This window comes from Colletotrichum fructicola, assembly GCF_000319635.2.
Source record: "Colletotrichum fructicola Nara gc5 chromosome Unknown KSG_Nara_v1_contig10, whole genome shotgun sequence".
Lineage (NCBI taxonomy): Eukaryota > Fungi > Ascomycota > Sordariomycetes > Glomerellales > Glomerellaceae > Colletotrichum > Colletotrichum fructicola.
Genome location: NW_027094060.1, coordinates 2676194 through 2688517, shown reverse-complemented (window position 1 = coordinate 2688517; position 12324 = coordinate 2676194). Strand labels below are relative to the sequence as shown.

Genomic DNA, 12324 nt, shown 5'->3' with positions numbered 1-12324 from the left:
ACGCCTTAATCAAGCACCTTGCACATTGAGTCCCCTGACAATTGCCTCGATCCTCGTAGCACAAGAATAGTCGATGTAGAAATTCCTTCAGGAGAATTTTCAGTCATGGAGATGTGGCTTCTGGGGCAACTTGCTTGGCATGAGTGAGCTGTTCGTTCTTCCTTGCATAATCAGGCGTGGCCTCAACAGCCCCATCTTGGCATGCATACGCCAGGTACGGTACTGCATCATTTTCCAAGGAGATCGCTGTTATCGTACGAGGCAAATCTTACTTTTGGTCGTTCTCAGCCTCGACCTTCAACCTTGCGAGGGAAAGTATAAATGGTTAATCGAGCTGTCGTTCTATTCCACTTTTATTGTCATTCAACAATATATGTCCAAGCACTTTTGGGACATCCAGTCTCCTCTCGGGTTAGTTTCAAAAAAGGCATGCGGCGACAAACTTTTACTGACCACGGTCATCCTCATTAGCTTCCCCAAACAACAGCTTCCTCGGCGGGGGCTTCCAGAGTCCCCGCTTAGCACCACATCTCGACACAATGGAATAGTGCTCAAGCACGATACCACCCAGCGGTCGGAGACTGGTACGATGACCTCTTTCAAGTATCAGGGAGCTTGAGTGTCTCGCCAGTGTTCGGTCCGGGATCGGTTCAAGCAGTTCACTACGGCGGAGGAAACGGTTTGTTTTGTCCAGGGGTTCATGTTGTTTTTTGCAATCTTGGATGTTGTTCTCCTCCTATTCATACCACTTGGCCAGAACTTGAGCCAGCAGCCTCACTTCCTAGTTTCCCACTCCAACACCAAACATGGGATTGGGAACCTCGTATTCACGGCCGTCTATCTGGTGGTCTCGGTTACGATGGTAATGGCCCAATGCCGAACCTCTTGTGCCCGTTCAATGGAGACTCGGCCAATTACTGTGGCTCAATACCCGATTCCTTGGGCATGGGCGACTTCAGTATTAATACGGCATCTTTTCCCCCGCTCTCTGAGCCTCCTGATGCGTTTCCTGCTGCGGCTGAGGACGTGTCTGAGAATAAACAGACACGTCCGGAGACCGAACGTCCCGAGTCACGGGTCGGTGAGTTCGAATCTCACCGCCGGTTAGAGAATCGCAGCATCGTTACACCTGAGGTTGGTAAGAATCTCCTGCGAATTTTCATAGGCTCATTGGAGCTGAACTTTTTGATTTTTTGCCACTTTTGATCTTTGTCCTTGGAAGAAATTTGCTGCTGTCGCTCGCGCCTGAAAGGCGCGTTGGGCAGGCTTGCGAAGAGCGCGTGATGAGATGTCGTCGAGAGCAGGAAGGAACGAATCCAGGTGACCTTCCGAGTCGAGGTGAGCTCGGTGAAGGTGGGGCGGCAGTCGCAGACCGAGCGCTAGCGCCAGCCATGTCTCCAATTTAATTTTTTTATCGTTATCGCCCCGCTAAAATTTCACTGCTCGTTCCCCAAAGACTCGATTTCTTTTTGCGCTGCCTTTCAGGGTCTGTCTGGTCTCCGTCACCTCAACGCCTCGACTTTTTCTTCAGCTACCCCTTACTCACACGATCGCTTTCATTCCTCATATCAAGTCTGATTAGTCGTGAGAAGTCGCAATGTCAGGCTTCCAGATCCCCGGCCTGGGGTTCGCGAAACCCAACGAGACTCTGCCTCCTCTGCCCCCCGACGTTCTCGCCGCGGCTGCAAGCTTCGAGGGTGCCAACATCGAGGAGAACAACAAGCCCGCCGAGACCAAGACGGAGCAGAATGAAGACACAAAGATGGAAGAGACACCTGCCGAGGCAACGGAACCTACCACAAACGAACCTCAGCTTCCTCCCCATGCAGAGCGCTCAGAGACAAACGACTCCGACGCCATGAACATCGACGCCGCCGAGCCCCCTTCTCTCACAGACGCCCTGGAAGCCATGATTAATGGCCTCGACACAACGCCCGCGGTCCAGCCTGCCCCCACGACTGCCACAACGGAGCAGTCCACCACCACAACCACCTCCGCAGACCAAGAACCTACCGCTGCCCCCGAGGGCCAAGAAGCCGAGCACCCCGAATGGGAAATCGACTCCTCCCCCTACGAATCCTCCTCCGAGTCCTCCAGCTCCGACTCCTCCTCAGACGACGACTCCGAGTCCGGCGAGGGCTACCAGCTCCTCGGCGTCGAGGAGACGGCGCGCATGCTCATGGAGATGGAGGGCGGCTCCGACGACGAGGGCGGGCCCGAGGCCTCCGGTAAGGCCGGCGGCGGCGCGCACCTGCGCACCAAGAACGAGGTCGCCCCCGACGCCGTCCCCAAGCCCGACCTTATGCTCACGGCCGACGACAAGATCGAGGCGCTCGGCGCCGTCGACCAGGTCGTCGACAACATCATGGTCGTGCGCGCCTTCACGCCCGGCGAGTACCAGGTGCTCGACTCCGGGTCGGCGCTGTGCACGGAGGACCGGAAAGTGTTTGGCGCCGTGTGGGAGACCATCGGCAAGGTGCTGCAGCCGATGTATACCGTCATGTTCGGCAGCGCGGAGGAGATCAAGGAGGCCGGGCTGGAGGTCGGCACGAAGGTGTACTACCCCGTGGCGCACGCGACGTTTGTCTTCACGGAGCCGTTGAAGAATCTCAAGGGGTCGGACGCGAGTAACATCCACGACGAGGAGGTGGCGGAGGACGAGATGGAGTTCTCGGACGACGAGAAGGAGGCGGAGCATAAGCGGCAGGCGAAGCAGAAGAAGAAGGACGCGAGGGCGAGGAACGGAGGCGGGGAGAGGCCCGCGAGAGGGGGCGGCGCGAGGGAGCCGCACCCGTTGCGGAACGAGGTCTCCGCGGGGCCGAGCGACGGCGGGCTGAACTACGACGACGAGGACGACGGGCCGTACAAGCCGCTCACGAGGCCGCCTGGGTTCGGGCAGGTGCCGCCCATGCAGCAGACGTTCAGCCAGGAGCCCGAGCCTGGCAGGTTTGGCGGGCGCAGAGGCGGACGGGGAGACTTTAGGGGACGTGGCGATAGGGGCAGAGGTCGTGGACGCGGTGGACGTGGTGGGTTCGGACAGCGCCAGGGCAGAGACGGGTACTCCATGCCGCAGCAACGGCACCAGGAGCAGCAATCACAGGGACAATGGGGCGGCAACAACAACAACTACCAGCAGCCTCAACAGCCGCAGCAGCAGTCTGCGCCGGCCCCCGCGGCACCGACGTTCAACTTCCCCTTCCCGGGCATGCCTCCTCAACCGGGCGGTCAAGGATTCCCGGCCGTTCCGCCGCCGCCGCCTGGTTGGCCGGCGCAGGGCGGACAGACGGGGCAGAATCCGGCGGCGGGAGCGTACATCAACCCTGCCTTCTTCGCGGCCCTGCTGGGACAGATGCAGCAGAACCAGGCGCAGAACGGCCAGCAAGCGCAGCAGCAGCCGCAGCAGAACCAGCAGCAACCACCGCAACAGCCACCGCATCAATGGGGCGCGCAGCCTCCTCCGCGATGAAGCAGATAAGGAGAGGAACGTCTAATTTGAGATGGGTGGCTGCACTGCCTCGCAGATGCCGATGCGCGATCTCATGCAGGGTACCCGGCGGTGCTGATGGTTTGGATGGAAGATAGCAGAACGTGGAAGCAGTCCTATCTTGGTGTGTGACTGACGGTGACGCAGTCACCTGTTGGGACAACTGAAAGGCCGTCATGGCACGGATTATGGCGAATGAAGCCAGGGGGCATCAAAGTGTCGGGTGGCTTGGGTTAGCTGCCTGCTTGGCCCCTTCTGCTTGTCGGTCTAGACGAAATTCAAGTCAGGACCTTAAAAAAGCAATTGCATGTAATAATTAGACTTGAGACCGCAAACAATGCGAGACGAGACAGATTTCAGCCACGGACTAGAGAGGCAAGACACGAGTTATTTAAAGTTAAAAGCTCGTCGGGCTTGGTGATCCTGTTGTATCTCCGGTGAAGCTGGCAACGGTGCTGAACGCTTGCACCCATCGAGACTGACGCTGCAGAGATGCCATGTTCTGGACGATCATGAATGTTCTGGTGCAGGTGCGGGTGCTTCTCAACTATCGAACGCCGGCAGCTGATGCAAGGGAGATTCGCTCAGGTCGGTCGGAGATCGCAGGTGCGATAAACGGGCCAAGCTGCATACATAGGGCCGACAATCCCGAATTAGCGGTCGATATATCCAAATAGCCGGGCAGGAACATGATCGTCTGAGGACTGAGACGGCGACCCAGGCTCAAACTTCGTTGGTTGGGAACGTTTCTTTGTTTTCGTCATTTACCCAGAAATGAGTAAGATGAAGGCAGCGCAGATCTACGACGCTGAGCCCCAGGAGCTTGAACTTTGCATTTTGGCAATGTTGACCTCGGTCACGATTGCGACGGTGGCCCCGGTTGGAACGCGTGTTTGACGTGATTGCGGTGTCCACAGGCGCTCCCGCGTAAGGACGGAGGGCTCCATTGGCGAATTTCGTTGTTGACGTTGGTTGCCTGCCAAAACCATGCGCCGATGCGGTGTTTTTCATGCACCCGGGGGACAGGGTACGTCGACTTTAATCTTGCTCGTAGATTTTCTGTTCCCTCCCATTCCGCGTGTCGTGACATGGATCGCGGGCAAGGCTGGGTTCCATGTGCGGAGGAAGGCCGGAGGAGGCTTCATCTCGGTAGTGGTGGAGAATGGAACGGCTTGGCGGGAATTGGGAGTCTGTTGGCAGATCATGGCCCCCATCGCCCAATCTGCGATGAGGGGAACCACTGAACCAGACGGCTCGGACGGAGGAGACGGCTGTTTCAGAAGGTTTCCCAGTGCGCTAGACGGCGCCGTTAACTCTTCCCCGGGAGATTTCCCCCGTCGCTTTCTTATTTCCCATCTTGTGTCGTCTCGGACAGCGGGAGTTTTGTGCGCTAGGTTCGGGCGGAAGAAGCAAGCACAACGCCATAAAAATCGGACGGTGAGCGATTTTGGTGATTGCTAGACGTGAGATAGGGTATGGATAGTGTCCGAGCATGCTCGAGAGCAGAAACTCAAGTCGGCAGAACGTGGCCTGACCTGTCTCGTATGAGAGATAAGCAGGGCGAGGCAGGCAGACGTCCTTGGATGCCCATTTTCGTCGCACTGGCTGCCGGGCACTGACTGAGCTGATAGTCTGGGTGCAGATGCATCTTTGTCAGGCCTCCGACTCGAAGCAAAGACAGGCGGATCGAGAGGAAGAGGAGCTGGCTGCAAAGCACAGAAGATGTCATGCCATTTTGAAGGGCATGATTGCTTCTTGTCTCCTCCCCGGACCCTTTGGAAGGAATGGCGTTTCGGTGGTATTGTCGCTGTCAAGTGAGACATGTGTGTCTGATGACCGAACGGCGGCGGGGAGCTGTGGCTACCTCTCTAGAAGGCTGCGGGCCGAATGTCGAGATGATGATGGGCAGATTGAGCCTCACCAAGAACGCCGGCCTTTCCAAGCTGCAACTGGAGGGAGAATGCGATAATGACCGTAGTGATGACCTCGGACCAGGCTATTTTGATGCGATTTTGGGCTTTACTCTTTCAGTCGTAGACGGCCATGAGGTGGTGGCCTGCCTGAAGCTTGAGAAGCATAAGCAGCCTCCCGCTCTTCTCGAAGGAACCCAAAGAGGAGAGGGAGCATGTGGTCGGTTAGGCTAATGTCGCCAATTGGATGCCTATGAAGCAAGGAAAAGGGGAGTCGGCGGTTGCAGTGAGTAGACGTCGCCGAGTCGTTGGCGACACCATCAAGTCAACCCCTCCAGAGGTCACAAGTGCGTGTGCCTGCATGGCCAGTTGGCCACAGGCAGTGGCACAGCATTCTGCGGACGCAGGTACGGCAGGATTGTGGCCCCTGGGCCCTGGTTGGTGATGACGAGAAGCAGGCGGCAGGAGAGTTGGGATTTGGGATTTGGGGGCTGCGGATTGGAGCTCGGGCCGGCCAAACGGTCTTTCCTGGTTGTGCACCGTGTGACGTGATTGGACCAACATCAGGCGAACCCTGAGCAAACAATTTCGTCTATCCTGTGGGATGCGCAGTGGAACCACAAGGCGAGGTGAGGGCCAATCAGACAGCACCGGTACCTGGAAGGGTGGAGCTGGGGACCCCTGGCTAGCGCGGACCGTGCAGGGCGCTGATGAAGATGGGCGCCGGTGTGGATGGTTTTAGGCTTGGAGCAGGGCCGAGTTGCGGGAATTCGACGAGCCAGCGAGTTGTGCAAGTCTCTGGGGGCTCGGAGGGGGCAGAGGGGTGATCAGAACCGGCGATGATTGAATGCGACCGTACCGCTGGCATTGAGGGAGCCGGCGATGGCACAGGGTGCAATGGAAACCATGACACTATCGCGAAATGTTTGGTTTGTGCTTGTGCAGAGTTGTCATGTTCCCTGAAGGCGCAGGGAGATGCCCCAGAAACAGCCCAAAGGTGAAACGCTGACTCGGCGCGTGGCTTCGCGGATCAGATGCATTGTCGAATGGCCGTTGAATGCGCCGTTGCATTTTTATTTTATTTTAACCCAGCCGCAGTTGTTTGTTTGTTCCCATTGTTGAATTGTGCAAAATGTGATCCGAGCCCCCTAGCAGAAATCCAAAAGAGTGGCCTCCGTCGCCAAGGGACACCAGCGACGACCACTGCGACCCCCAGAAGCCGCTAACACGGCAAAAACTGCAGGCGACGCAAGCCATGCCGTACCGCACGGCCGCGCTTTCCTGCAAGTGCCATCCCGTTTCCATCGGTGAGCCAGCGGCAGGAACCAGCCTGAGTGCTGAGTGCAAGACAGGAAGTCGCAACTGCCTGAAGGTGGGTGGGCAGAAAAAAAAAAAGAGATGACGCTGCTGGAGGGAAACAAGTGCCAGGAACGCGGCCAATGGGCGACTCGCTGCGCAGGGATCGTCGTCCAAAGTCACGACCAGTCACACCCGCCGACACCCCCGTCAACACGCACACACGCACTCGCTCCCACTCACATTAGGCTGTCATCCTTGTCTCTCCGTTCAACGTTGCTTGGGTCCTCGTCCACTCGTCCAGGATGCGCATGCACTGACTGCAACCTCGACTTCCCCGTCTCCTTCTTCTCGCGCCCTTTCCCACTTTCGTCCCTCTTCTTTCTGTCCGTCCCATCCCATCCCATCCCGTCCGAACTGCACTCACCGGGACTGTTCTCTCTGCCGCTGCCAGACGCAACCGCCAACAGGGTCGTCTTCTCTTGCAGCTTGCAAAGAGTGACTGGTGCAGATTCATCCATTCTTTCCCTCCACACGACGTCTTCCGTCTCGTCTGGATGACAACTCACTGTCATTAACACTGACTCTTGTGTGTGTTGTCCATCGCTTGTGAGCTGGTAGTGAGATCTTCAACCTTTCTCCCCTCATCCACCTCTCACATTACTCTCTTTCCCGGCCCAGCGCCGCTTTACATTCGTTCTCAAAAATCGCACACACCACACAAAACGGCACCACGTCGTCGAAACCAAAACAACAAAAATCTTCGAGACCGAGACACTCTCTCTCACAACCCGTCCACGACAGATCTGAGCACCGCGACTCCCTGGCTGGACCTGTTTACAGCCCGTTCATTCTTTTGACGATCACGATTCATCTGGCACACGTCGCCTAAGAGCATATCCATCATCAGCCTCTCCCGCCCACGCCAGTATTCCTCAGAGATATTCCAGATACCCCTCTGACCCACGAACCACGACATTCACGATTCGACTACCGAAACATTCCATCACCTTCATTCTTATCACGACGACTGCTGGCTGGGCCTATTGAATTACTTGACCTCGATCCACTCGGCCACGACACGACCTCAGCTTTACACAATGGCTCACCACCACCGTGCTGCTCACAGGCATCTGCCTCGCGATCCCGATTTCTGGAACGATGTTGGAAACAGTTTCAAGAACTTGAACCCTTTCGGTTCCGATGATGACGACAGTGAAACCACTACCAAGAATGGAGGTAATGACAAAATCAAGCGTCAAGACGATGACGATGACACGACTACTACGCGCCGGGCTAACAGGCAAGGTCGTTCAACTGTTGTTCGTACCATCTACCAGACCGTCACCGACGGCGCCGTCGCTGCCTCAAGCACCTCCTCTACGAAGCTCATCGTCGCGCCCTCTGCCCTTCCCACCCGCTCCAAGTCTACTACCACCACAGCCGACTCGGGCACTACCATCCAAAGAGCCGGCGGCGCCATCCTCGTGACCCCCGATGCCTCGTCCTCTACTGCCACAAGCGATTCTGCCACGAGCACTCTCCCCTCTGCCATCGAGGAGTCCGTCACCGAGAGCATCCCCTCGACTCTGGCCATTGCGACTGACGCGCCCACTCTTGCCCGCTCGACCAGATCCGCAGCCACCGCCAACGAAATTACCGCCGTGTCCAGTGCTTCTGCAACTTCCACCGCCATCAGCGACAAGTCTGCCAGTGAGCCTAGTGGTGCCGCAAAGGCTGGTATTGCCATTGGCGTTTTGGCTGGCGTTCTGGTTGTCTTCCTCCTCGTCTTCTTCCTTTTCAACCGTCGCAAGAAGCAGTTGGAGCAGCAGCGCCTGGCTGATGAGGATGAGAAGACTGGTGCCTTTGGAACTGCCGCCGCTGTCACCAGCGGCAACAACACCCGCGCTCCCCGCGTCAGCCTCCGGCCCGTCACTCAATTCCTGCCCAACTTGAACCCCGCCGACAAGCGTCAGAGCAACGTCAACGGAAACATGGCTCCCGCCGCCGCCGCTGGTGCTCTCAGCGCCCGCGCTCCTGGCCAGAGTGCTTGGGAGAGACCTGTCACTGGCCAGAACGCAAACCCCGTCAACCCCTTCGGATCTGGAGCTGAGAGAATCAACGGCACCATCAAGGAGGAGTCCGTAAGCAACATGAGCCTCAACGAGAAGCCCCTGCCTTCCGTCGCTACCGATGTCCCTATTGGTACTGCCGTCAGCGAGCCTCCTTCCCCCACCAACAGTTCTATCAACGGAGCCACGATGGCTGCTGGCGCCGCCGGTGCCGCCGCTGTTGCCGGTGGCGCAGTTGCAGCCGGAGCCCTCACTCGCAAGGCTTCCACCCGCAAGGATGGTCCCAAGGCCCTCGATCTTACCATCCCCGCCCCCGCGCCCCTGTCTACCGTCCCCGCCAGCCCTTCTGGTACCGAGTTCAGCGCCAACTCCGCTGGCCCTGGTCACCAGTCCAGCGGCTCCACTGGATCTGCTGCTATCGCCGCCGCTGGTGGACCTGCCAACACGACTGTTCACCGCATCCAACTTGACTTCAAGCCTACTCTCGAGGATGAGATGGAATTGAGAGCCGGCGGCCTTGTGCGTCTCTTGCACGAGTACGATGATGGATGGGTAAGTTTCAATACATCCCGCTTTACAAAAATCACACTAACACATTCTCAGGCGCTCTGCATTCGCTTGGATAGATCCCAGCAGGGTGTTGTACCGCGCACCTGCTTGTCTACTCGTCCGGTCAAGCCTAGGCCTCAGGGACCTCCCCGTGGCCCTGGTCCCAATGGCCCCAATGGCCCTCCTCGCGGTCCCGGCCCCAACGGTCACCCTCGAGGACCCGGTCCTAACGGTCCTCCTCGCGGCCCTGGTCCCAACTACCCTCCCGGTCAGCGCCCGATGACGCCCCAGGGTGGTCCCCACGGCGGACCCCCTTACCCCCGTCCCGAGTCGCCTGCGCGCCCCAGAACTGCCGGTGGCCGTCCCCAGTCTCCGGCCGGTAACGGCCCAATGGGACCTGGCGGTCGCCCTCAGTCGCCCGGTCCCCGATTTCAAGGACCTCCTGGACAAAGACCTCAGAGCCCGGGAGGACATGCCCGCAAGCAAAGCCCTCCGGGACCTAGCAAGATTCCCCAGCCAAGCCGAATGGGTCCCCCAGGCCCTCCTGGCCCTCCCATGGGCCCTGTCGGCCGCAAGCCCGTCCCTGGTCAAGCCCCTCCTCCCCCTAGCCAGTCCCCTCCCCCTGGCCAAGCCGCCTAAGTGCCACAAAAGCACCGTTCATGTACACTGATTCCCTGCGTATATAACGTCTTTTGACACAAAGACTGGGGATTCATCTTTCACGTTTGGCGATAGACTGGGGTCTGCTATGCATTCTGGACAGTACGGCGTTTCTGCGAATCAACAAAAAAGAACTTGGGAAGATTCTGTTTTCTTCTTCCCCGACCGGACTCTCACGACGAATCCGACGATGGGAACAAAGACGACACCGACGCGTTGTTTTATACCTTTCGAGTCACTCTCTGACGACACAAACTTTTGATACACCCTTTGCGAGCACCCAACGACAGGGCCCCGCAACTTCTTTTCTTCTACACTTCTTGTCACTCCTTCAGACACCCGTTTAAAAACTTCTTTCGATTCATACACCGTGCCCGGACTCGATTCAACGCCAGACCGCGAATGCTGGCGAAAACAGAGTGCTGGGAAAAGGAAGCGCCTAGTGCTTAATGTATATTGCGCCACTCTTTGTTGTTGTTTTTTCAAACCTCCTTCTCGTTCTTGATTTTCTTGCAGCTCTGGTGGCTGGTGGTCGTCGCAAGCTGGCGACTTTTAGGGCGGAATTTTCCATGCGCGGGCTGCGTTGGTCCCCTTCTTTTTTTGGATGCCTTTGTGTATTTTGACACGGGGGCATGGGAGGGGGGCAGGTTGAACGCACCGCGATGCGGGCGGATGGAGGGGGAAATCGTGTTGTTGCATGTTCCCTCCCTCGATTTACTAGGGCTAGAGCTGCTTCTTGTGTCGAGCAAGATAGGTAGACAATGAGATGCCATACTCTGAAATACTTTGAGTCGCAATGTGACCTTTTGAATCTAATTGTACAATGCCGATGGTGACTGTAATTACGGGGAGCAGGGTCTTCAAGCTGCGTTCTAGCATGAGAACGTACTAGTCAGAGCAGTCGAACAGTGTACATGAACAGAACAAACATGTTGGGTTAACTTGAGACAGTCCTTTTGCGGAGGCCCTGCGCTGTGTCTTCAAAATCACGAGTGAGCTAGAATGAGACTACTTGGGTTGGGTTGAAATCCATACAGGCAAGCACACTTTTCCGCGTGTAGCTATCTATCAAGCCATTCACCCCCCGCGGTCGCCAATGTGCAGGCACTGATGGCCACTGTCGATCTCATCTGCCCGGACAGTAAAACCTCTTACAAGCACCAGCTTCGAATGCGCCAAGTCACGCACAAAACGGCAAGGAGGTGTCGAGAAGCAGACATGGGATTTCATACACTCAGCCTGCAAAGTGCTAACCAACAGACTTCAGCAGGACCGATTGTTCGCAATGGTGGTCTCCTTCAGGGCATCCTAACGGCACTTTTGCAAAAGTCGCTGTCTCTTACTAAGCCCAGTGAAATGACCTTTTATCCGCTGATGATCAGAGCCTACATTGTTGTGATATGTAGATCCATCACGGCGTGAACTGTAACGTCGACGGAGGAGGGTACATAGGGGTGAGAGCAAGACTCGTCGTCTAGCAAGCTCTATAGAAGGCCTATGAGCCGGCCCTGAGACATTCCACAGCTATCATTACCTATGATCTTACTTGTTTGAAGACTGTTCACAACCCCAAAAACTGGTCAGCTCCATTGCAATGATGCAACTCGTCTGTGGCAACCACAATGGACATCAGTGTGTTGTCGCGAATAGCTCGTGGGATCGAGAATGCCGCATAGAACGTCCATAGGAACCAAAAATGAGATTGCATGACTTCTGATCTCTTGTCCATCCAGGCTGTGTCGCATTTGCAGCCCTGATGATGTGCGTGCATTGACAAGAGGTCGATCATGGCCAGTGGTGTCTGCTCTTCAGCAAGGCTTCAGTTATGTCTCCTCCATCAATCGGAGCAGTGATGGTGAAAGCCCAACTCGGTGGACATGTTGTGATCGACCTGGAACTTTCTCAAAAGATATCATTGTCGTCAAGTCGTCATCAGCCAGGCCTCGTGTGACGCCCAGGACAAGCTCATTCTGAGCATGTGATTGTGGACGCACGTTCTCCGGTAATCTCAAATGGCCAAACCGTAGAATGTCATGACAGGACACACCAAATACTCGATTCTCCTTCTGAAATATCAGCATCTCAGCCAACACGATCTGGCCACTGCTGAAGATTAGATTGGGCGTCCATGTCGGACTCGGCGGAACACGCTACAGCACAGCCGCAAGGGATGTCGATGTACACGTACGAAAGGACCGGGTTGCGCCCTTGTCTCTCTTCTTTTTTTGCAGATGCGTTCCGTCCGGGAAAGGCTGGCCGACGAGTCCGTCATAGCACAAGGTCTTGAAGTGGCATTGTTCGCAATCGCCGCAATTACACGGCCCTCAATTCGTTGAGTACCATATTTACAAGT

General features: G+C 56.6%; 2 protein-coding genes across 2 annotated transcripts; both read left to right on the top strand.

Moving 5' to 3' along the window:
• Positions 1-1597: 1597 nt before the first annotated feature.
• naf1 (H/ACA ribonucleoprotein complex non-core subunit NAF1) lies at positions 1598-3466 on the top strand (the record flags this gene model as incomplete). Its single annotated transcript, XM_032020217.1, has 1 exon — positions 1598-3466. One exon carries the CDS (start codon positions 1598-1600, stop codon positions 3464-3466), a length of 1869 nt encoding a protein of 622 aa, XP_031882685.1.
• Positions 3467-7790: 4324 nt separating this feature from the next.
• Positions 7791-9950, top strand: CGGC5_v016256 (uncharacterized protein; the record flags this gene model as incomplete). Its single annotated transcript, XM_032020218.1, has 3 exons — positions 7791-7929; positions 7999-9314; positions 9366-9950. 3 exons carry the CDS (start codon positions 7791-7793, stop codon positions 9948-9950), a joined length of 2040 nt encoding a protein of 679 aa, XP_031882682.1.
• Positions 9951-12324: the final 2374 nt, after the last annotated feature.